Source organism: Rhincodon typus, chromosome 35, assembly GCF_021869965.1.
Source record: "Rhincodon typus isolate 14 chromosome 35, sRhiTyp1.1, whole genome shotgun sequence".
NCBI lineage: Eukaryota > Metazoa > Chordata > Chondrichthyes > Orectolobiformes > Rhincodontidae > Rhincodon > Rhincodon typus.
Window position 1 is genome coordinate 3,826,376 of NC_063366.1, and position 23,343 is coordinate 3,849,718.

The 23,343-nt window shown below is 41.7% G+C and overlaps 1 protein-coding gene across 4 annotated transcripts in view; it reads left to right on the top strand.

Annotated features, from left to right (window-relative positions):
- LOC109934443 (zinc finger protein 271-like) overlaps nucleotides 1-22,892 on the top strand; it is a 23,348-nt gene extending 456 nt beyond the window's left edge. The window contains exons 2-4 of one of the 4 annotated variants that reach the window (XR_007265589.1): nucleotides 685-10,846; nucleotides 18,740-18,812; nucleotides 19,429-22,892. Coding sequence is in view for 1 of the 4 variants with exons in the window: in XM_048616809.1 (XP_048472766.1) it covers nucleotides 1,160-2,362; nucleotides 19,136-20,047 (2,115 nt within the window). In the remaining 3 variants the exon portion in view is untranslated. Of the gene's footprint in view, nucleotides 1-684; nucleotides 10,847-17,796; nucleotides 18,308-18,739; nucleotides 19,112-19,135 lie in introns of those variants that run through there. The other 3 variants (XR_007265588.1, XR_007265590.1, XM_048616809.1) reach the window with 3 other exon arrangements.
- Nucleotides 22,893-23,343: the final 451 nt, after the last annotated feature.

Genomic DNA, 23,343 nt, shown 5'->3' on the forward strand with positions numbered 1-23,343 from the left:
AATCAGGGGTGGAAATGTCCCTTATGCTGTGTGAGAAGATCCAGCTGAGAGAGCTGTTTACTCGGTGCTTTGTGCTGAACTGTTTGACTGGAGCTGTGTGTTGGATATTGAGTGTGTTTGTTGGAAGCATTTCCCTCTGATTTCCAGCCTGAGTTTTGTTGATGGCTCATCCCTGAATATAAATTATAGAATCCCTACAGTGTGAATAGAGGCTATTTGGCCCATCGATTCAGCACTGACGCTCCAAAGTGCATTCCACCCAGACCCAGCCCCTACCCCATTCCCGTACCCTCACATGGACCCTGGCTCCTGGACACTACAGAGAATTTAGTATGGTCAATCCACTCAATCTGTACATCTGTGAGATAGTGAAGTGCAAAGTGTCTGGGCATTCTTACTGATTTCCTGATGTTGAGTTCTGAGTGTGTTGGGAACTGGTTATTATCCTGTGGACTGTCAATTGTTGAATTCATTGCTTCCCCTGGGGAAAGACCCTGAAGTCCCTTTCTGAGCCTATCAATGCCCCCAGCCCGGGACCACCTGGAGAAGAATAATTAGGGATCGGCAACAGATCAGTTTTAACCACATCCTGTTAACTTTGAATAAGAAAAGACTGAGGAGTCAGCCCCTTCAGCAAAGAAGAGGGAGTTCGATGAAATCATGTTTCTTTTTCATGTTTTACAGAAGGATTGAACTGTATTGCACTAGAGAATACAGAGAGGATACACACTGCAGATAGATTCTGACCATCACCCAAGGAACAACTGCATAACTGTGGGAAGACATCCAGTCCCTTCACAGCATTGCTCAACACAGAGAAAGTTGGGCAGTGAAACCATCATACGGAAATCAGTCAGATCAGGGAGGTTTGACTTATCATCAGATCCGACACTGGTCAGTGGTGTGGAGCCTTCCATCAGAACCAACCTTTCTGAAGGTTCAGCTGTGGGTGATTGGTCAGGGTGAGGCTGGGAAGAAGTGTGAGTGGGCTCCAAGTGTGGTGAGAGCTTCAGTCATTCATCGAGCCTCATGACCCACTGACTCATTCCTACAGAGGAGAGGCTGTTTTTGATTGGGAGCAGAGTTCCTTACCTGGTAATATCTGTTAATACACAAGGTGCATCGGTTGTTTAACTGTTAAGACAGAACTGTTAATTGCATGGAAGACAAACATTTCCAGTGTGACATGTGTGACCGAGCTTTTGCAAGGTCCTCAATGCTTGTAAATCACCAACGCATTCACACTGGGGAGAAGCCTTTCAAATGCGAGGAGTGCAACAAGGGCTATGCACGATTATCAGGTCTGGTGATTCACCGACGAGTTCATACTGGGAAGAAACCGTTCACATGTGAGGTGTGTGAGAAATCATTCTTACAGTCATCAACCCTCCTCATGCACCAACGCATTCACACAGGGGAGAAACCATTCACATGTGAGATATGCAATAAATCATTTTCACAGTCCTCAACGCTTGTTGTACACCAACGCATTCATACAGGGGAGAAACCATTCAAATGCAAGGTGTGTGACAAATCCTTCTCATCATCATCAGAACTTCGTGTACACCAACGTATTCACACAGGAGAGAAACCATTCAGTTGTGACTTGTGTGGTAAATCATTCTTGAGGTCATCAGAACTCCGTGTCCATCAACGCATTCACACAGGGGAGAAACCATTCACCTGCGAAGTATGTGACAAATCATTCTCGTCATCATCGCACCTCCGCGTCCATCAACGTATTCACACGGGGGAGAAACCATTCACCTGTGAAGTCTGTGACAAATCATTCTCATCATCATCAAACCTCCATGTGCACCAACGCATCCACACAGGGCAGAAACCATTCCGGTGTGGGATGTGTGACAAATCATTCTCTCAGTCAGGAGACCTCTGCACGCACCATCTCATTCACACAGGGGAGAAACTGTTTAAGTGTGAGATGTGTCAGAAATCATTCTCCAATTCATCGAGACTCCTGCGCCATCAGATGATTCATACAGGAGAGAAACCATTCAGGTGTGAGATGTGTGGCAAATTATTTTCACAGTTAGGAGACCTCCACAGTCACCAACGCATTCACACAGGGGAGAAACCATACACATGTGATGTGTGCATGAAATCATTCTCTCATTCATCAACCCTCCGCAGACACCAACGTATTCACTCGGCAGAGAAACTATTTGCTTGTGAGGTGTGTGACAAATCATTCTCAAAGCCATTAAGCCTCCTGCTGCATCAGAGGACCCACACAGGGAAGAAACTATCTGTGTGTGAAGTGTGTCATAAATCATTCGCGAATTCATCGAATCTCCGCAGACACAAAAGCATCCACACAGGGGAGAAACCATTCACATGCGAAGTGTGTGACAAATCATTCTCAAAGTCCTGGAACCTCCTGCTCCATCAGAGGATTCACACAGGGGAGTAACCCTTCAACTGTAGGTTTAACATTCTGTGCTGGTTTCAACTACCTGGGATACTCCAGGATTTACACAGGGTAGAAATTCTTCAGGTGTGATGTTTGTGACTGTTTTTGCATAGTCAGCATATCTCCTGGTCCATCAATGCTTTCACCAGGGAGATGCCCTTCAGAGTCAGTTCTGCAGTAAAGTTTTTACACTGTTGTTGGATCTCTTGGAACATCAATGAACACACACCAGAGCCAATGCACCTGTGCCAGGATTGATTCATATCCTCCTCCTCTCACCACACACCAACATCTCCACACAGACTTGGAGCTGGGTCACCTGCTCCATCAGACTGAGAGCTGTCTGTGTTGTTTCCCCTCCAGTGCTCACACAAGGGAGCTGTCATTCCAGAGCACTGTCTGTCTCAGCAGGTCTATCTCTCTCATGAGCAGACCAATGATTTCAAGGTCAATTTCACCTTTTGACCAGACCACCAAACACCACAAAAGAAGACATTAGCAGAGGGTCACTTCAGCTATAATGTTTGTAATGAACTCACTGTCCAGGGCGTTCAGTAGTATTGGGGCGTAGAACTAGAAGCAGCTTTCACTTTCCATCAAACAACTAGGGATGACAACAGCAATGCTGAGGGATTATAATATCAATTTTTGAGTTTTGATTTTTTTTTGATTGTCATGTTACAAATAGGTAACAAGTTTTAAAATAAATCTCTCTCCCTATTCTCACCACTCGTCCATAAGCAGAATGTGATTTAAATTTTCCCCTAATTTTTAACAATGGGTGTGTATTTTCCACACTCACTATTTTTGAGGGCTCTAACTTTGTAAGGACCGCAACAAGACTGTGATCATGAAAAATAGGATATATTTCACACACTGGTTGGTGGTCAGTGAATTCTTCACAACACAGGCACACTTATAATCACACAAGGAGATTTAAAAGCAGAACAAATAGATACAGAGGTTCGGATCAATTTGTAATCAATTAATCATAAAAAATGATGGATACCAGTTTATCAGTGTTCTTGTTTTTAAATCCAGAGTCAGATAGGCCAAATTTAGAGTTGGCAGTCTGGAATTTTCATATAGAGTGATATTGATTAGCTCGCCAGCAATTGAATTGTAGGTAGCTTATTTTTAAAAATCCCTTTAAAAGTTTTCTGAGGAAGTTTTGCTGAAACGCACTTCTACTTCGCTGTTTTGATGAAAGCAGATTTATTTACAGAATGCAAAAATACGGGTTTGTGGCTCCATTTTCCATGCCAGAGGCTTCTCCTTTGTCACCCAGAATTAAGTGTTGATTTTATCAGTAAATGTGGAATGGAGCAACATTGTCCCCTAAACTGTCTGCCGTTTCGGAACTGCAATTAAGAAGTATTCAATGCTGTGGAAGTCACATGACTAAACCTCCTGGTGGAGTAGAAGAAGTTACTTTTAAGACAAATGCTGCCTTGCAGAGAGCCGGCTGTTTATGACTCTTTACAAGGGTTAAGGGAAAAGTTATTAATACATCTTCTTATAGGATGGATGTAACTTTCAGTTCTATTGTGCGAGGGATTCTTTTTGAGAGTTGTCCCTGTAGCAAATTAAAATACAATTGTTCATCTTCCAGATCCATCAGGAGATACCTGAGTGTCAGTGGTCTGGCTGATATTGACTTTGACGAATTTTGTGGAAGATTTTTGTGAAGTTCAGTTATACAATTAAAGCAGTCATCTTTGTTGGGCTGTTTACTGTGTTTTTAAGAAGTCATACGTATCAACAATTGATTTGTTCTTTGTGTATGACACGACAATGGAGCCACCCTGCAGTGTGATGTCAGTGACACAGGACTTGGAGCAATCCCCATGCAGTGAGGGCAACCCGTTGGGTTTGTATCCAGAGCGTTAACACACACTGAACAATGCTGTACACAGACGGAGAAAGAGAGCCTGCCTGTTGTTTTTGCTTGTGAGCTTTTCAACCACTAAAACCACTTCAGTGTTTTCTAAAGCATTTGAACAGGGTGTTACTATTATGACCAAGATGGGAAGAGTGCACTGTCACTCTCTCTTTAATCCCACTGCTCCAAGGGCGCAACATCAATGTAACTGTTTTACCTTGTTCCCAATATGGTCAATCTTATGCTTAGTCAATATTAGACTTAGAATAAAAAGATCCACCAACCAGGTTGCTTAAATCAAGACAAAATTATTGACAACTTATTCAGTGAAGATGTAGAACTGGTTAACACACAGTTTGCAATATGAAAATATAAATGTTTACACCTTTAATAACACAAAACACCCACACACACATCATGTAGAGGAGAAAATAATGATTTCTCTTATAGAAATTCATATTGGACAAAAGCACTCTTGGTGAATACGGGTTATTTCTTGAAGGAAAAAGATAAGGTGTGGAACGTCCAGCTGGCTGTCAACCTGGTGTTCTGGCACATATAGACAGGTCATTGTCTCTTAGTCTTGGCAGATGCATCTTGCCCAAGAAACACAGTATTGGTAAGTTTGTAATACCAAACTGTACCAAAACTGGAATTTTAGTTTTTGAATTTTTCTACAAAGGCTTAAGGGTTGTGAATTGTATATACCAGTGATTCCCTGTAGCAATTGTGGACATATGCTTCAAAATGTTTAAGAGCCAGTTGTAATCCCCCTCAGGTTTCTTTGTCCTCTGTGGATGATCAGTTTTAGTGTTGATGAACTTTTTGAAAAAGTATCCATTGGCTTTTCTATGTCTGGCTCATATTCTCATAACAGGACTGCATCTAGTCATAAGTCACAGCATCAATTACTAACTTTAAGGGTTTAATGAAATTAGGGGCAGCCAACGCTGGTCCATTAATTAAATTGGCTTTCAGTCTCATAAAAACTGTTTGATAATCTCCTAAACAAAAACAGGTATTTCTGGAAAAGCTCAGCAGGTCTGGCAGCATCTGTGGAGAGAAATCAGAGTTAAAGTTTCAGGTTGAGTGACCCTTCCTCAGAACTTTTTGTTTCTGATTTATAGCATCCACAGTTCTTTCATAGTGTCATACAACAGAGATACAGACCTTTTGGTCCAACCAGTCCATGCTGAACATAATCCTGAACTAAACCAGTCCCACCTGCCTCCGGTTTTGATAATCTCCTGATCATGTTACTCTAACTTTCTTTAGTAGATCTGTCAGTGGAGCACAAATTTAGAATTGAAACCACATATCCCTGAAAAACTTCATAATTTCAGCTTTAGTTTTAGGGCCAGGGAATTCGACTTTTGCTGCTCTAGGCAGCAGTTGTCCTTGCCCTACTGTAGGTCCTAAACTGGTCACCTGCACATTTGCAAACTTTTGGCAATGTTCATCATCAAACCAATTGATTGTAATTTTTTAAATAGAACTTTCACTTGTTCTTCCATTATTCCCTATATACCATAATCAAGGTAGACTACACAGTTAGGAACGCTGGCTACTACTTGGTGCATGAGTCTCTGGAGAGTGGCTTGGGCATCTTTTATCCTGAATCACATCATCACTGGAAAAGACTGTCTAGTGTGACAAAGTTTGAAATCTCTTTTAGTTATTGATGTTAAAGCAGCCTGTCAGTATCCCTTTAACAAATCTATTTTAGTAAGAAATACTGTAGACTCTAATAACACAGCTTTCCAAGCAAGGAATTGAGTAGGAGGTGCCTTTGTTACCGCATTGACCATTCCGTAGTCTATGCACAATTTAGATTGAACCATCACTCATAAGCACTAACATTACTGGGGAATTTCAGCCAGGATCACTCAGTGGTTTTCCAACATGGATTATATTTCTCTTTTCATATGGGCCTGTTTTGCTGAACGTAAATGATAAGATGTTATTTTGTTCTGATGAAGAGTTACAGACTTGAAACATTAGCTCAGATTTCTTCCCACAGATGCTGCCAAACCTGCTGAGTTTCGCCAATAATTTCTGATTTTGTTTCAGATCTTCAGCATTTGCAGTTCTTTGTTTTATTTCAGGCCTCTTTGTTGGTCTGTATCTGAATATGAGGGTATAATGTCTGTCCTTTCTAACAGTTCAGTATTACCTAACCAGATAGTAGCTTCATCATATTGACATGACACAACCTGTTCTTCTGGTAATCTGAGGTGTCAGTTCAAAAAATTGCTTTAGCAATCCTTTTGACTACCACAGAGGGACCTCTGAACTACACTTTCAATGGACAATGCTGGATATCTGTTGGGGGAGTTCTTGGATTCAATCATTAAGAAGGCAACAGCTGAACACTTGTGAAGAGTCAGCATGGGTTTGTGAAAGAGAAATCATGTTTAACCAACTTATTGGAGTTTTTTGAAGGAGTAATGTACTGTAGAGAAGGGAAAGCCTGTTGAAGTATTATACCCTGATTGCCAGAAGGCATTTGACAAGGTGCTACAGGAAATTGGGACAATTCTGATGTCTAGATATCTAATGTTTTGATTAAATGTAACTTTTATATTAAAGTAAACTTTATAATTGTATGGATTTTAGATTTTCATCGCACAAAACAATGTATCAGGTTAATAATGTGACTACTTCATTATTTTACATAACTGTTTCACAGTTTGTTGAGATTAGCAGTTTGTGATTTTCTGTATTTGTTTTAGTTTTTAAATAGTTTTGAAGTTATGAACAACTTTTTGTACTGTCTTTTGCCCTTTCCAAAAAAAAGTAATATAAACTCTTTCCAAGCATTCAAACACAGGAGAAACCAACATGAGTGAACAGATGGCCGTAAGAGAAACTGAAAGGTTTGCCATAAGTGACCGATTTATTGGAAGCTCCGTCAACTAAGTGAGAATTGAGACATGAGCTCAAAAATATCAATCGTTGAATCCTGACTGCATATGGTTCCCTTTTATTAAACAGAAACACATAGAACATTTCAATCAACCCGCTAAACAAACACTCATAAAGTAACAATTAACAGACCATAGTGAAGAGGTGACATTAATGAATTTCCATCACACTTAACAGCCAATTAGAAATTGATCATGCATCCCATAAACTAGTTAGCAATAAACACTGCAAAGCCTAGGTCAATCAATAATGATGTAACTGATCATGTTGCGGGATGTGGTTTAGAAAGAGTTAAGAGTTTTGATGACAGAAGTACAGATCAAGTTTGAAAACAAAGTTATCCTGCTATCAAAGTGGAACAGAAGACCCTCGATGTGTTTCATAGAGAGATCAGAGACCAAGTAATGACCTACTCCCTAAGCTGAACTGGAAAGCAAGTGCTATAATATTCCAGTAAAGTCGATACCTTAATTTAATAGGTATTATTTATAATCGAAGTAAAGGTTACTTAGTTATTGCAATAGACTGTCTTCTGTTGCTTAATAATTAAAGTATCGAAATGAACAAAGTAATAGATCTTACACCAGCTTTCCACAATCTTCAAACTCAAGTCCTCAAAAATGATTAAAAATGAAGCCAATGTACCAATAGGAGCAGTTTTTTTGTTGCTTTGACCATCTTATGAACAGTGCTGCATAAAACCAAGATGTGGAGGTGCTGGTATGGGACTGGGGTGGACAAAGTCAGAAATCACACGACACCAGGTTATAGTCCAACAGGTTTATTTGAAAACACAAGCTTTTGGAGCCTCAGTCCTTCTTCAGGTGTTAGTGAGAGAGCTAGTATCAGACACAGAATTTATATGTAAAAGATCAAAGGTTCACAACATTGATGAGGATGTACTAAACAAACCTAAGATGCTGTTAAATCTTTAATCAGTTGGAAGGTTTTAATTGATTAATATGTATATGTATATATCCCCAAATTCCTTTCAAGTCACAGTCTTGAGAGAACTAAAGGTTTTATCAGTGCAAAAAAGAAGAGGTGACAGTTGAGGTCAAACAGTGCATGTTAGGTGTGAGGCCTTGTTTAGAATGTGTTTGTGTTTTAGTTTGGAGTCAGACTGGTTTTATTTCTAAAGTAAGAATTTATAAAACTCCATATTGACTGACTGTCTATAAATTGTGTGCTTTTTGAACAAAATAAAATGTATCCACAAATATAAATTCACTCTATAGATTCTCATGTGCGTGTGTGCATGCGAGTAAATGGGGGAGAGAGAGAGTGTGTGTGTGAGAGTCGGGGGGGGGGAGTGTGTGTGGAGGGGTGGAAGAGAGAGTGTGTGTGTATGTGGGAGAGAGAGTGTGTGTGTGAGAGACAGACAACATTGGCTGAGTCACATAGTGGGTGGTGTTCCCACATGTGATGGTAGTATCCATGTTGAAGATCTGATATGTCTTGCAGAGGTTACCATGACAGCGTTGTATATGTTGTGGTCGATGTTGTCCTGAAGGCTGGGTAGTTTGCTGTGAACAATGGTCTGTTAAAGGTTTGGCAGTTGTTTGTAGGTGAGAAGTGGAGGCGTAGGGAAGATCTTGGCGAGGTGCTCATTGTCATCGATAATGTGTTGAAGGCTGCGAAGAACATGGTGTAGTTTCTCCGCTCCCGGGAAGCACTCAGTGACGAAGGGCACCCTATCAGATGTATCCGATGTCTGTCTTCTGAGGAGGTCATTATGGTTTTTTGCTGTGGCACATTGGAACATAAAATCAAGAAATCTCTTTTCTTGTTCAGGAATAGGAATTTAATAGAATCCTTTTCACTTCAAATGGACTTTCATTTTGATTGGGCTTCTCACAACTACTGGATGTCTCACATCTCTCTGAAGGCAATGGGCTGCAGTCATTGTAATGTAGGAAACACAGCTGCTCACTACCAGCTCCCATAAAAATCACTGCAATAATGACTAGATAATCTGTCTTTTGTGGTGTTGTATGAAGCACAAGTACTCTGCAGGAAACTGTGGACAATTCCCTTGCCCTTCCTTGCAAAAGTTACAAGGGATCTTTTAAGTCCACTTGAGAACATACTGGTCCTTGGGTTCTAGTTTAGACAGCACCTCTGACAGTGCAGCAGTCCCGTTACTGCACCTGAGTACCACACACAATAACACACCCTCAAATAGATGTTCTAGCTCCACATATACATCAGGTGTCTGTTTGTTAGGGTGGGCAAAAGACCAGTGTTGATGAGACTTCTGTAGTTTCCAGCACAAAATTATGACTCTTTACTGAGATATTCATATATGGTACAGTTACTTTGTTAAGATTGGTCAGGAGTCCATCCAGCGTGGTGAATTCTTACCAATCATTCCCTGGTTCATATTCTACTAGCTTCCAGCTTTGAGAGAAAATCTATGACAAAGTGCATGTGAATTCTATCATCATTGACCTTTCAGTTACTAAAGAGCAATTATTCCACTCAGTGATGGGGGAGCTTTGCCTGAGGTCAAAAGACAACATTGAAGTATTTGCAATAACAAGGTTTAGAGCTGGATGAACACAGTAAGCCCAGCAGCATCAGAGGAGCAGGAAAACTGACGTTGCAGGCCTAGACCCTTCTTTAGAAATCATTTCTGAATTTCATGCAGCACAGACTGAGGAGGAGATGTTGTTTATTCACGCTGTGTCTCTCTGACGCAGCTCACAGAGAGAAGGAGGATGTTGAGGAACTGTTTCAGCTACTGGCTACACCTGGGGATGGATCACAGTATTCCAAAGGAAGAGAAATGGACACAATCATTCTGGTATACTGCATGCTGAAAAAGAGTCTAGTCGGGGACAGCCCAAGTTAGGAACAAGAAGAGATGAATAGAATGGGATATCCCAATAGAGGTAAATGGATCAGGAAATCCTGAGAAAGGTGAATGGACCAGCAGACCCCAGTAAAGATGAACAGACAGGCTTGTTCCAGGATAGGAGTAAGACATATGAAGCCTCAGAAACTGGAACTAAGGACAACTGAAGCACCAAGAGGTGGTCATTGGACAGGGCAGGACAGGTCATGGGACAGCTACACATTTAATAAGCTCAACACCCCTCCCTCCAACCATTCAGTTATCTCACAAGAGTCACTGAATCTCTCGAAACACCCAGTCGTTCTTCTGTCACACTCCGTCCCATGCCACTCTTTCCTGTGCTTCTGCCAATCCCATCCCTGCACATCATCTCTGCTCTAGATGCTGTGGGTCTTCCTCTTTCTCACTGATAGTCAGTTTGAAAGCCTCTGAGGATGAAGAATGCTATTCCCACACTAGAAATCTCTGTCAAACATTTACCAGGGGAACTGAGACAGCAGCTGCAATAAGTGAGATTTTATTCAGATGGGACACTGACAAGTTTAAATCTCCACCTGATCTGTTGCTCAAAGTCACCTCCATTTCACCGGTCAGTTTCCCAAACTTCAGGAAACTCCTGTTGCTGCAGAAATATTTGGATTGGCTGTGAGAGACGTCAATCAGAGAGCCCACCCACTCTGCCCATTCTCTCCTCTTCCTCTTCCAGAGCTGGTTCACTTCCTATTGGGACTGAAAACCAAGTGAGGAGATGGTGAGTGAAGGAGCAGCTTTTATACAAATTGTATCCCATAATATCCACACCAATCTTCAGGCAGTCTGACTATCCTGTGGGCAATCAGGGTGGAAATGTCCCTTATGCTGTGTGAGAAGATCCAGCTGAGAGAGCTGTTTACTCGGTGCTTTGTGCTGAACTGTGTGACTGGAGCTGTGTGTTGGATATTGAGTGTGTTTATTGGAAGCATTTCCCTTCTGATTTCCAGGCTGAGTTTTGTTAATGTCTCATTCCTGCATATGAGAAGGTGAGGTGTAATTCTCTGGGAGGTGCAGAGTGATTTCCTGGTGTTGAGTGTGTGTGTCGGGAGCTGGATATTATCCTGTGAACTGTAATTTATACAGTTCCTCTGAGGAAATGTGCTTATACTGAGGGAGAGCTATTCCCTGGGGAGGGTTAAAATGACGGTGTGCTGCCTCATTTTGGGGGCTAACTAGAGGAATAGGAATCTGTCATTTAGTGTCTCCAGTATGTCCCATCATTCATTGAGATCATGGTACCTTTGTGATCAAATTCCATATTCCTGGCCATCATGTCCCGCCAAACCTTCGGTGAACAGAAACCTGTCAATCTCAGATTGATTGGTGTCAGTTGATGTTACATTGAAGAAGGTTTGTGGACGTGAGTCTCAATTTTATTTCACCCATTGTGTCTGAGACTGTGTCCTGATTTTACTCCTGAAAGTCTGGCTCTAAATTTCCGATGATGGCACTGGTCTTAGACTCCCGAACTAATGAAAATAGATGATGTCTATCTCTTCTCTATTGAAAACTTAGATCATGTCAGCTTCTGAAGTGTGAGGCATGTAATCTGACTCTTAATCTCTTCTCATCATTTAAATCTTGCTAACAATGGATCATTCCAGCAAATCTACACAGTACTCCCTCCGAGAACAATATGTCTTATTCTGACACAATGTCAGGATTGTCTAGATCTTGCTGAATTCCTCTCATTATTAAACTTTGCAGCGATTGTTTATCATTCTTTGCTCAGCCACTTCAGAGGCCAGTTCAGGGTTAGCGATGTTGTGTGGGACTGGACACACAGGTAGACCAGTCCAGGCAGATGTGGCAGGTTCGCCTTATGAAGGACAATATTTAGGCTTAAGAACAAGATTTTTATATTTTGATTTTGTTCCACATATTCTAAAATTTATTAAATTTGCCTTCACAACATGGAGTTGTTGAGGTGAACAGCAGAGACACCTTTAAGGGGAAACTAGTGTCACGACATAATGAGCAAATGTGCAACAATAAATAATTCCCGCAGTTCCAAAAGTAGTCAAAAATGTACAAATGAATACAAATCCCATTGAGACCATTAAAACTCTATTTTCCTGACTGAACAGGATTCTGGATAATCCAAAATGGAGGATGGGACAAAAAACTGTGGTTGTAAGAGCTGCTCCTTTTTTTGAGGTATTTTACGTGTTGGAGCTGATTTCCGCGAATTTTAGGAGCAGTAATTACTGTTTTATAAGCTGTTGCATTGTGTTGGAACTGTAGGGAAAAATGATTAAAACAATGGCACTTTATAAAAAGAGGAAGAGAGAAGGAGCAGATACCAAGTGGGAAGTGAAATAAACGGAAAAATAAACCTGCACAGCTGTCTGACTGCCTCTGCTGTTCGGTTTCAAGTGTCTCTAGACACAGAGCTGGTTCTCAGAAAAATAAACAAACAGCAAAATTCACAGCTGACCTTGGAGAAACCTGTGTGGAAGAGTTCACAGCAGGGGAGCAGCTAAGTGGCTAGTTTTTAGTGTAGTCTTACAGTTCATTTTTGTAAATCTACAACAGTGAGAAGAGTGGGTTCTTTTTTGATTATATGTTTTTATTGAGATCTGTCTCTTGATTAAACTTTAAAAATATAAAACATAGGTACTAAGTTACCCTTAGAGCAGCAAGACTGGGCTATTTTCTGGGTCTGTAGATTGTTAAGGTGCAAAGATGGCCTTTAGTAGAGTGATGAGTTCTTCCTGTTGGATGTTAGAGATTAGGCAGACTTTCCATGTTACTGATGATTATGCCTGCAGGAAATGTGTTTGATTGTGAATCCTATTAGATTGCATGGGTCAGCTGGAGTGCCAGTTAGAGTCCACGAAGAATTGACAGGAGCTAGGGGATATAATGGATGGCAGTTGCAAGAAGGGAGAAAAACCACATATGTAGTCAGGTAATTGGACTACCTCCAGGAAAGGTAGGAGTAGTAGGCAGGATGTGCAGGAGTCTCCTGTGGCTATCCCCATCTCAAACAGTGTGCTATTTTGGAAAATGTAGGGGGCAATACACTGTCAAGAAATGTAGCACTGACAGCCAGGTTCCTAGTACTGAGACTGGTTTTACTATAACAAGGGGTACGTCAGGTTCCAAGCAATCGATTGTGATAGGGGACTCTCCAATCAGAGGCACAGACAGATCTTTCTGCGGCCGACAATGAGACATCAGAATGGTGTGTTGCCTCCCTGGTGTCAGAATCAAGGATATCTCAGACAGAGAGCGCAGAATATTCTCAAAGGGAAGAGGGACCAGCAGGAGGTTGTTGAACACACATTGGAACTAATGACATAGGAAGAGAAAAGGACAAGATTCTGAGGTGAGAATACAGGAAGTTAGACAGGAATTTAAAAAGTAGGTCCTTGAGGGTAGTAATATCTGGATTATTCCTGGTGCCACGAGCTAGTGAGAGTAGGACAGAGCAGATAAATGTGTGGCTGAGGAGCTGATGCTGGGGAGAAGGATTTACATTTTTGGATCATTGGAATCTCTTCTGGGGTAGAACTGACCTGTATAAGAAGGACAGATTGCATCTGAATTGGAAGGGAACTAATATGCTGGCAGGGAGATTTGCTAGTGCTGCTTGGAAGGAATTAAACTAGTAAGGGGAGGGGATGGGGTCAGACCCAAGGAGACAGTGAGAAAAGAGATCAGTCAGAGACTGGTACAGTTGGGAAAAGAAGTGAGTCAAACAGTCAGCGCAGGCAGGAACAAAGCAGAGAACAAGGTAGGACTGATAAATTAAACAGCATTTATTTCAATGCAAGAGACCTGACAGGTAACGCAGATGAACTCAGGGCACGGTTGGTGACAATGGGACTGGGATACCATAGCAGTTACAGAGGTGTGGCTCAGGGATGGACAGGATTGGCAGCTTAATGTTTTCAGGTAATAAATGCTATAGGAAGGATAGAAACGGCAGCAAGACAGGAGTGGGAGTGGTGATTTTGATTAGGGATAATATTACAGCTGTACTTGGGGAGGATATTCTGGGAAGTATGTCCAGTGAAGTTATTTGGATGGAACTGAGAAATAAGAAAGGGATGATCATTTTATTGTGATTGTGCTATAGACCCTCCAATAGTAAGCAGGAAACTGAGAAACAAATTTGTAAGGTGATCTCAGTTATCTATAAGGATAATAAAGTGGTTATGGTAGGGGATTTTAACTTTCCAAACATAGACTGGGGCTGCCACAGTGTTAGGTGCTTGGACGGAGAGGAATTTGTTAAGTGTGTACAAAAAAATGTTCTGATTCAGTATGTGGACGTACATACTAGAGAAGGTGTAAAACTTGACCTACTCTTGGGAAATAAGGCAGGGCAAGTGACTGAGATGTCAGTGGGGGAGCACTTTGGGACTAGTGATCATAATTCCCTGCAGAGACTGTGAGAAACACTACATCAGACAAACAGGAAGGAAACTAACAACAAGGGTACATGAGCACCAACTGGCTACAAAAAGACACGACCAATACTCACTCATGTCAATCCACATGGACAAGGAGAACCACCATTTCGACTGGGACAACACGAAAATCCTGGTACAAGCTAGGCAGAGACAGGCACAAGAATTCCTAGAAGCCTAGCACTCCACGAAGCATGCTATTAATAAAAACATGTTGAACTCGACCCCATAAACACTCCACTAAGAAGGAAAACCGGAAGTGAGGCAATCCAGCTCAACAGACTCCAGAGTTTAAAAACCAGACGGGAAAACACACCAATGCTTCATCGGAGGCTGCACTGAGGATGTTACCCAGCAGGGTAACGAAACGTCTGCGAAACAAGAAGCCAGCTTGGTGAGCCAACCAACCTCAACACCCACAACCTGAGCTACAGATCTACTCCAAAACCTTAGTGATCATAATTCTGTTAGTTCTAAAATAATGATGGAAAAGGATGGACCGGATCTAAAAGTTAAAATCCAAAATTGGAGAAAGGCTAATTTTGACGATATTAGGGAACAACTTTCGAAAGTTGACTGGGTGGATGGGGGTTGTGGATATTTGTAGGTAAAGGGACAGCTGGAAAATGGGAAGTCTTCAAAAATGAGATATTGAGAGTCCAGAGACAATCATGGTTTTGGGTCAAGAATAAAAAAGGAAGAACTTGTCAGCAGAGATCAAATGAACCCCTACAAGAGCATAAAGGCAGTAGGAGTATACTTAAGAGGGAAATCAGGAGGACAGAAAGGGGACATGAGATAGTGTTGGCAAATAGGGTTAAGGAGAATCAAAAGGGATTCTACAAGTACACTGAGGACAAAAGAGTAACAAGGGAGTGAATAGGGCCCCTTAAAGATTAGCAAAGCTGCCTATGTGTGGAACTGCAGGAGATGGAGGAGATACTAAACGAGTATTTTGAATCAGTGTTTGCTGTGGAGGAGGATATGGAAGATAGAGAACATGGGGAAATAAATAGCAACATCTTAAAAAAATGTCCACATTACAGAGGAAGTGGTGCTGGATGTCTTAAAACGCATAAAGGTGGATAAATCCTTGGACCTAATCAGATGTACCCTCAAATTCTGTGGGAAGCTAGGGAAGTGATTGATGGATCCCTTGCTGAGATACTTGTATCATCAATAGCCTCAGGTCAGGTTAGCCAGAAGACTTGAGGGTCGCTAAAGCGGTACCACTATTTAAGAAAGGTGGTAAGGAAAAGCCAGGGAACTTTAGACCAGTGAGCCTGACATCGGTGGTGGGCAAATTGTTGGAAGGAATCCTGAGGGACAGGACTTACATGTATTTGAAAAGGCAGGGACCGATTAGGGATAGTCATCATAGCTTTATGTGTGGGAAGTCATGTCTCACTAACTCGGTTGAGTTTTTTGAAGAAGTAACGAAGAGGATTGATGAGGGCAGAGTGGTGGACATGATCTATATTGATTTCAGTAAGGTGTTTGGCAAGGTTCCACATGGTAGACTGGTTAGCAAGGCTGGATCACATGGAATACAGGGAGAACTAGCTATTTGGATACAGAACTGACTCGAAGGTAGAAGACAGAGGGTGGTGGTAGAGAGTTGATTTTCAGACTGGAGGCCTGTGACCAGTGGTGTGCCTCAAGGATTGGTGCTGGGTCCACTGCTTTTCGTCATTTATATAAATGATTTGGATGTGAACATAGGAGGGATGGTTGGTAAGTTTGCAGATGACACCAAAATTGGAGGTGTAGTGGACAGTAAAGAAAGTTACCTCAGAGTACAATGGGACCTTGATCAGATGGGCCAATGAGCCGAGGAGTGGCAGATGGTGTTTAATTTAGATAAATGTGATGTGCTGCATGTTTGAAAGGCAAATCAGGGCAGGACACTTAATGGTAAGGTCCTGGGGAGTGTTACGGAACAAAGAAATCTCGGAGTACAGGTTCATAGTTCCTTGAAAGTGGAGTCCCAGGTTGACAGGATAATGAGGAAGATGATTGGTCTGCTTGCCTTATTGATCAGTGCATTGAGTTTAGGAGTTGGGAGGTCATATTGCAGCTGTGCAGGATGTTGGTTCGGCCACTTTGGAATATTGCGCGCAATTCTGGTCTCCCTGCTATAGGAAGGATGTTGTGAAACCTGAAAGAGTTCAGAAAAGGTTTACAAGGATGTTGCCAGGTTTGGAGGGTTTGAACTGTAGGGAGAAGCTGAATAGGCTGGGGCTATCTTCCCTGGAGTGTCGGAGGCTGAGGGGTGACCTTATAGAGGTTTATAAAACCATGAGGGACATGGATAGGGCGCATAGCCAAGGTCTTTTCCCTTGGAGTGAGGAAGTCCAAAACTAGAGGGCATAGGTTTAAGGTGAGAGGGAAAACATTGAAAGGGGAGCTAAGGGGCAACTTTTTCATGCAGAAGGTAGTGTATGTATGCAATGAGCTGCCAGTGGAAGTGGTGGAGGTACAATTACAACATTCAAAAGGCATCAGGATGGGTATATGAATAGGAAGGATTTGGAGGGATATGGGCCAAATGCTGGCAAATGGGACTAGATTAATTTAGTATATCTGGTTGGCATGGACAAGTTGGACCGAAGGTTCTGTTTCCATGCTGTACTATATCCCTTCATAACTCTGAATGCGTTCATGCTCTTTAAAGGTGAAGATAGACAAAAAGACAGGCAATTTGACACATCTAATATGGTGGAAAATTGCTAGATAGAGACAGGGTGAACACAACTCCTAACATCAAATGTTCAGACCACAAGGTGGAAAATTCTTTTATTCTTGCAGTCCTTTTTTATTTTTGTAATGATGAGAACGCTGTTGTGTCTCTACAGTAATGATCATCTTTAATTTGATGGTTGGTCAGATGAACTGAGGTCTTCTCTTGTATGATATCTTTCTTTTAAAATTTCTTGGGTTTTCTATCTTTTTCTGCACGAGCAGACTGAGAGGGAGAAGGATGCATTCTGTCTGCAGGCTCTGGATCGTTTTACTCTCTGCTACCTTTGGCACCTACAGCTTTAACACTCGGCAGCTCAACCAATCAGAAAGCTGGTGCCAGGTGTATTTTTGTAACATGAAAGATTATCAGTGCTATTGAGTCTTGACTTTTCCTTCTTTTTATTCCAAAAAGCTACATTGTACTGAGCTCAATAATACACATGCTATTTTTCCAGATTGTAAACAACTTTGTTGGTATCCAGTTATAGAATTTCAACTTCCATTTCAGTATATCGTCCGAAAACTGGAAAAAAGGAGTCTCTTACACAAGATAAGCACATGAAGAAGGGAACAGAAGGCTATGCTGACAGAATGGGATGAAGTGGGATGAGAGGAGGCTTGAGTGAAGCATAAACCAGTTGAGCCAAATGGCCTGTTTTCACAGTAATCCTATGTTTGTATTTTCCATGATTGGATTTGAACTCTGAAACTCTGGATTGCTAATCCAACACCATCGTAATTCAGCTGCCATACGTGGAGACACATTTATTGAAATGTCTTTCAATGCCTTTTTTAAAGATTTTACCTGAAGGCATTAGCCTTTCCCCTAAGCCTAGACTTCATTTGTCCAGTGTTGTAGCCGAGAGTTGAATCTGGAATGTGCATTCTGACAGCTTGCAGTGTATCTGATTTCCCAGAATAAATCAGAGCCCTTCAATCAGCTACACTGAAGCAATATTTTCCTCACCTTCTCGCACTTCTTGCCCAGTTTATTTTCTTTAAATAATGTTCAAAAACAAGGGGAGGAATTTCTTAATCACCATTGAATTTTAAAGTCTCCTGAGTATTTTTTCACATTAAACACATACTCTTAAGTGTAAAACTAGTCTTCACCAGCAAAACACAAACTAATAATGAATTGAGAGCCTGTTTTATACTTGGCCCAACTATTATTTCCATTGTCCTCTTGGTGCCTGGGAAGATGGGGGTCAGAGTCAAGGAAACGAAATAGCCTTATTGTCTGCTCCTGATCACTATCCAGTGCCCCTGCTGGAAACAGGGGTGTATGACAGTCAAGTGAGGAAAAAGAAAGAACTTGTATCTGATCCCCGACACAGGGGAATAGCAGACTGGCACTCACTGTGAAACAGTCTCTAACTGAGGAGTCAGCCCCTTCAGCAAAGGAGGAGAGGGAGTTGGAGAAAATCACATTTCCTTTTCCTGTTTTACAGAAGGATTACACCATATACACCAGAACGTACAGACAGGATATACTTCGTAGACAGATGCTGACCATCACCCAAGGTATAACTGTGGGAAGACATCCAGTCCCTTCACAGCATTGCTCAACACAGGGAAGGTTGGTTAGTGAAACCATCATCTGGAAATCGGTAGGGTCAAGGGAGCTTTGACATATCATCAGATCTGAAAATGGTCAGTGGTGTGGAGCCTTCAATTAGATCCAACCACTTTAAGGTTTGCGTATGAGTGATTGCTGAGAGTGAGGCTGGGAAGTGAGTGTGAGGGACTCCACAAGGTGACAAGAACATCGAACACACAAGATGCATTTGTTGTATACCTGTTAAGGAAAGAGCAACATCATGGAAGAGAAACGCTTCAAGTGTGAGGTTTGTGATAAAGCTTTTGTGAAGTCCACTCGCCTGTTGATACACCAGAGAATTCACACAGGGGAGAAACCATTCAGGTGTCAGGTATGTCAGGCGGCTTTCAGCCAATCCTCCCACCTCCTGACCCACCAGAGGTTTCACACAGGAGAAAAACCATTCACATGTCAGGTTTGTAATAAATCATTCTCGCGGTCTTCAAGCCTTCTTGAACACCAACGCATTCACACAGGTGAGAGGCCATTCAAATGCAAAATTTGTGAGAAATCATTCTCAGTGTCATCTGCTCTCCGCAGGCACCAGCAGATTCACACAGGGGAAAAGCCATTTGTGTGCAAGATTTGTGATAAATCATTCTCACGGTCAACAGGCCTCCGTGAACATCAACATACTCACACAGGAGAGACACCATTCAAGTGTGAGGTGTGTAACAACTCATTTTCACGGTCAGGGAATCTCCACGTACACCGACACGTACACACTGGGGAGAAACTGTTCAAGTGTAATGTGTGTGACAAATTATTCCCTGACTCATCAAGACTCCTGCTCCATCAGAGAATTCACATGGGGAGAAACCATTCATATGTAAGATGTGTCACAAATCATTCTCAACATCATCAAAACTCTGTGCACACCAGCGTATTCACACTGGTGAGAAACCATTCACGTGTGAGGTATGTGACAAATCTTTTTCAGAGTCATCAAACCTGCATAAATATCAACGCCTTCACACAAGTACAAGCATGGGAAGCAGATGTACGTCACCAATATGCTGCTGAGAGCTGCTCTCTCTTAAGGAAGTTGATGCTGGTTGAGAGTGAAGCAGAAACAGAATTGGACAGAAGGCATCTTGATCAGATCAAACTGTACAAGGAGATACAAGTCTTCAAATGTTGCAGACAGTTTGATGAATAGATGGCCTGAAACAATCTGTTGCTGTAAGAGAGAATTGGATAGAGACAAAGATGTACAAAGGGACTTTATTCCTGTTGTAATGGAAAATCAAACCCAGCCAGGATCTCAGTACAGTACAACGATGGTCTTAGTTCAAGTGTACACAGAGGGAGCGGCCAAGGGGATTCCAATTCTTCCACAAACAGCTCTTACTTTTATGTTCAGAAATCACAACAGGCTATGTGTTCTTTTGCATGTACACATTTACTCAGAAAAATCACACAGCTACTGTCTACCACTTTAACGATAAAAGTTGCTTTTGACTCCTATTGATAAAGGTCTTGCTTTGCTTAATGGCACCAGTTGTAGTTTGTTGTCTAGTTTCCAATGTTCTAACTCAACCCAGTTCCTGGAGCTCTCAGCATTTGTCAACGTAAGTCAAACTCACTTATGCTTTATGTTGCCCCATGCTTGATATCTCAAAAATCCCAAAAGAGATGAGAAACGAGATACTTAAGTGTAATCAAGTCAATGAGTCTAATCTGATGAAGGTAAGATAAATACTCTACTGAGCATACATCAGCAATGAATGTAAGGACCACATCAGCAAGTGCTATGTAGTATGCCTTACTGGTGTGAAGAGCTGTAAATGAAGCGTTGGTCTTTGCAGATCATTACAAAACTTAAAGACTTTTGTAAGTACAGAGGATTCTCAAATCTACCTGTCTTTTAAACCAAGGGTTCACAGAAAGTACAGACCACATTTCTGTTCTTAACCAAAATTACGATTATTAGAAATAAATACTCTCACTAGAGATAAACAATTGTGAACCGTCAATATAAAACTGTAACCCATACGTAAAACTCCGCCTCTACGCACACATACAAATGGACACAAAAAGTATGGATGTTATGGGCAGAGAGAAAAAGATTGGGCAGACAATGCAGTGATCCTTGGCCACAGCTTTTGCTAAGATGATCCTTTCATGGATCAGAACACTGCTTCTTGACCTTCCTTCTCCAGGTACTTTCACTTGCTTACAGGAGGCACTGGGTGACTGGTTCACACTTATAAACGTCTCTGAAGTATTAATTACAAGTCACAGCTTACTCAACTGGTTAAGGGAAATCAGCTATCTTCAGGCTTCAGGTACTTTTTACTACAAAACAGAAACGACTCTTTTCCTTCCAGAGGTCTGATCGCTTCTGCCCAAACATTCCTTCCCAAAATCTGTTCACCTAGCTTGCAGCCAGTCATATTGTTGTTGATAGACTGGAAGCCTATGTCATTGATAACTAATCATTAGTCCACAGACTAATCAGCTACTGGTTGCTGGCCAAAACTCTGTTCGTACACAGCTTTCCCTACTGCTTGAACCAACAGCTATGTAAACAGCACTTAACCTGAGTTTCAGGTTATTTGCTTTTATAAAATGCAACAAGTGCAGTAGATTCAATAAACCTTGACTTTTAAAAGTTATTTTCCCAGGGGAGGATCCTGTTATCATTGCCCATGTAATTATTGCTGACATCGTCAGTATGAGGAGCTCACTGCCTAATAAAGAAGTAGAACCCCAAAGGTCATAATTTCTGCTTTATTCTCTGAGTCATATGCATATTTGCAGAGGACACATCAGAACAGAGATGAATACTGATTTAGGAAAGGTGGATTCAGCTTTGTGTGGCACCAGCAGGACTACTGGGGAAAGTAGGATCCGTACTGATGGGATGATCTCCACCTGTACCACGCTGGGCCCAGTACTCCACAGATCAGACTTGGGAAGATATGGTAAATCAAAGAATAGAGTCAAGGTGAAAGAGAAGGGTACTAATACAGGAAATGAGAAACAAATCATGACAGGAAGAATTAGAGAGTCTAAATCTGAGAGACTGCCAGCAGACAAGACTAGCATTTAGAGAGCAAGTTAAGAAAATCACTAGATAAATTAAATATTCTGTATTGACTGCATTAGCTTTTGGAACAACAGTGATGAACTGAGATGGCAAATAGACCTAAATAAGTATGATCTGTAGTCCTTACTGAGACATAGCTGCAAGAAGACATGGATTTTGACCTGAATTTTGAAGGGTGTGGCACATTTAGAAATGACAGGAAATAGGAAAAGGTGGATAGCGTGGCTCTGTTAGTGAATGATCTGCAGTTTTTCTTGCACAATTTTTAAGTAGATCATTTGGTCCTGTAAATAATTTGGCAACATGATCATAAATCACTATCAAAACATTCCTAAAATGCACACACCTTCATCCTCTGTTACAAAAGCAAAATATTGTGAATGCTAGAAAGCTGACATAACATCAGAAACTGTTGGAAATCCTCAGGTCAGGTAACATCTGTGGAGAGAGTAGCAAATCCTCTGCAAAGTTAGACATGCCACAAACAGTATTCTCCTCCTCTTCTCCAGTTTTCAAAGAAATTCATTCAGCAGATGTGAGCATTGCTGACTGTGACTACATCTGTTGCCCATCCCTAATTGCCTTCTTGAACTGCTGCAGTCCATATGGTGTAGGGACATCCATAATGCTGAAGGGGAATTCTAGGATTTTGACCAAGCAATTGCTTGGCACATTTCTGCCTCAACAGTAATAGCCAGCGAATCTCCTGAAGTAGTTCATTTTCCAGCCCAGAACAATGGATTCAGACCACAGGTCTATTCTTGGCCCCCATTCGTTTCTCAGAAACATACCAACAGATGGTGTCCCCAAACTAGTTGTTGACTTGGGCCCCCATTTCTACTTCAGAGACTTTGTTTGATAAAATTTACAGCAGCAAATGGCACCCAGTGTTCAGGAGTTCGAATCTGAGTTCTGAAGAAAGGTCACTAGATCTGAAACATTAACTCTGCTTTCTCTCCACAGATGCTGCCAGAATTGCTGAGTTTTTTCAACAATTTCTGCTTTAATTTAAATCTGAGCGCCTGAGCAACTGTCACGTGGATGGTGCTGAAATTGGAAGTGCGCGCCTGTAAATTGCAGGCCCTGGTGGTGGGAACCGGGTTCGCTGCCCATCCTCCTCCCTCCACCTGATTGGTTCCCTGGAGGTTGTGTCTGTCTGCCTAATACACCACAAGGAGTGGGAATGGAACTGAAGAAGAAGATGGGGAAAATACCCCAGCCTACAGTGACATTGTATGGGTGTTTTGAATGCAATGGCAGTGACTCTTACTGTTGGATGTTAAGTGTTTTAGTGAATAGGAACACATTATGCTAACAAATCAGGCCAAGCAGCATCAGAGGAGCAGGAAGGCTGACGTTTCGGGCCTAGACCCTTCTTCAGAACCCATTTCTGAAGAAGGGTC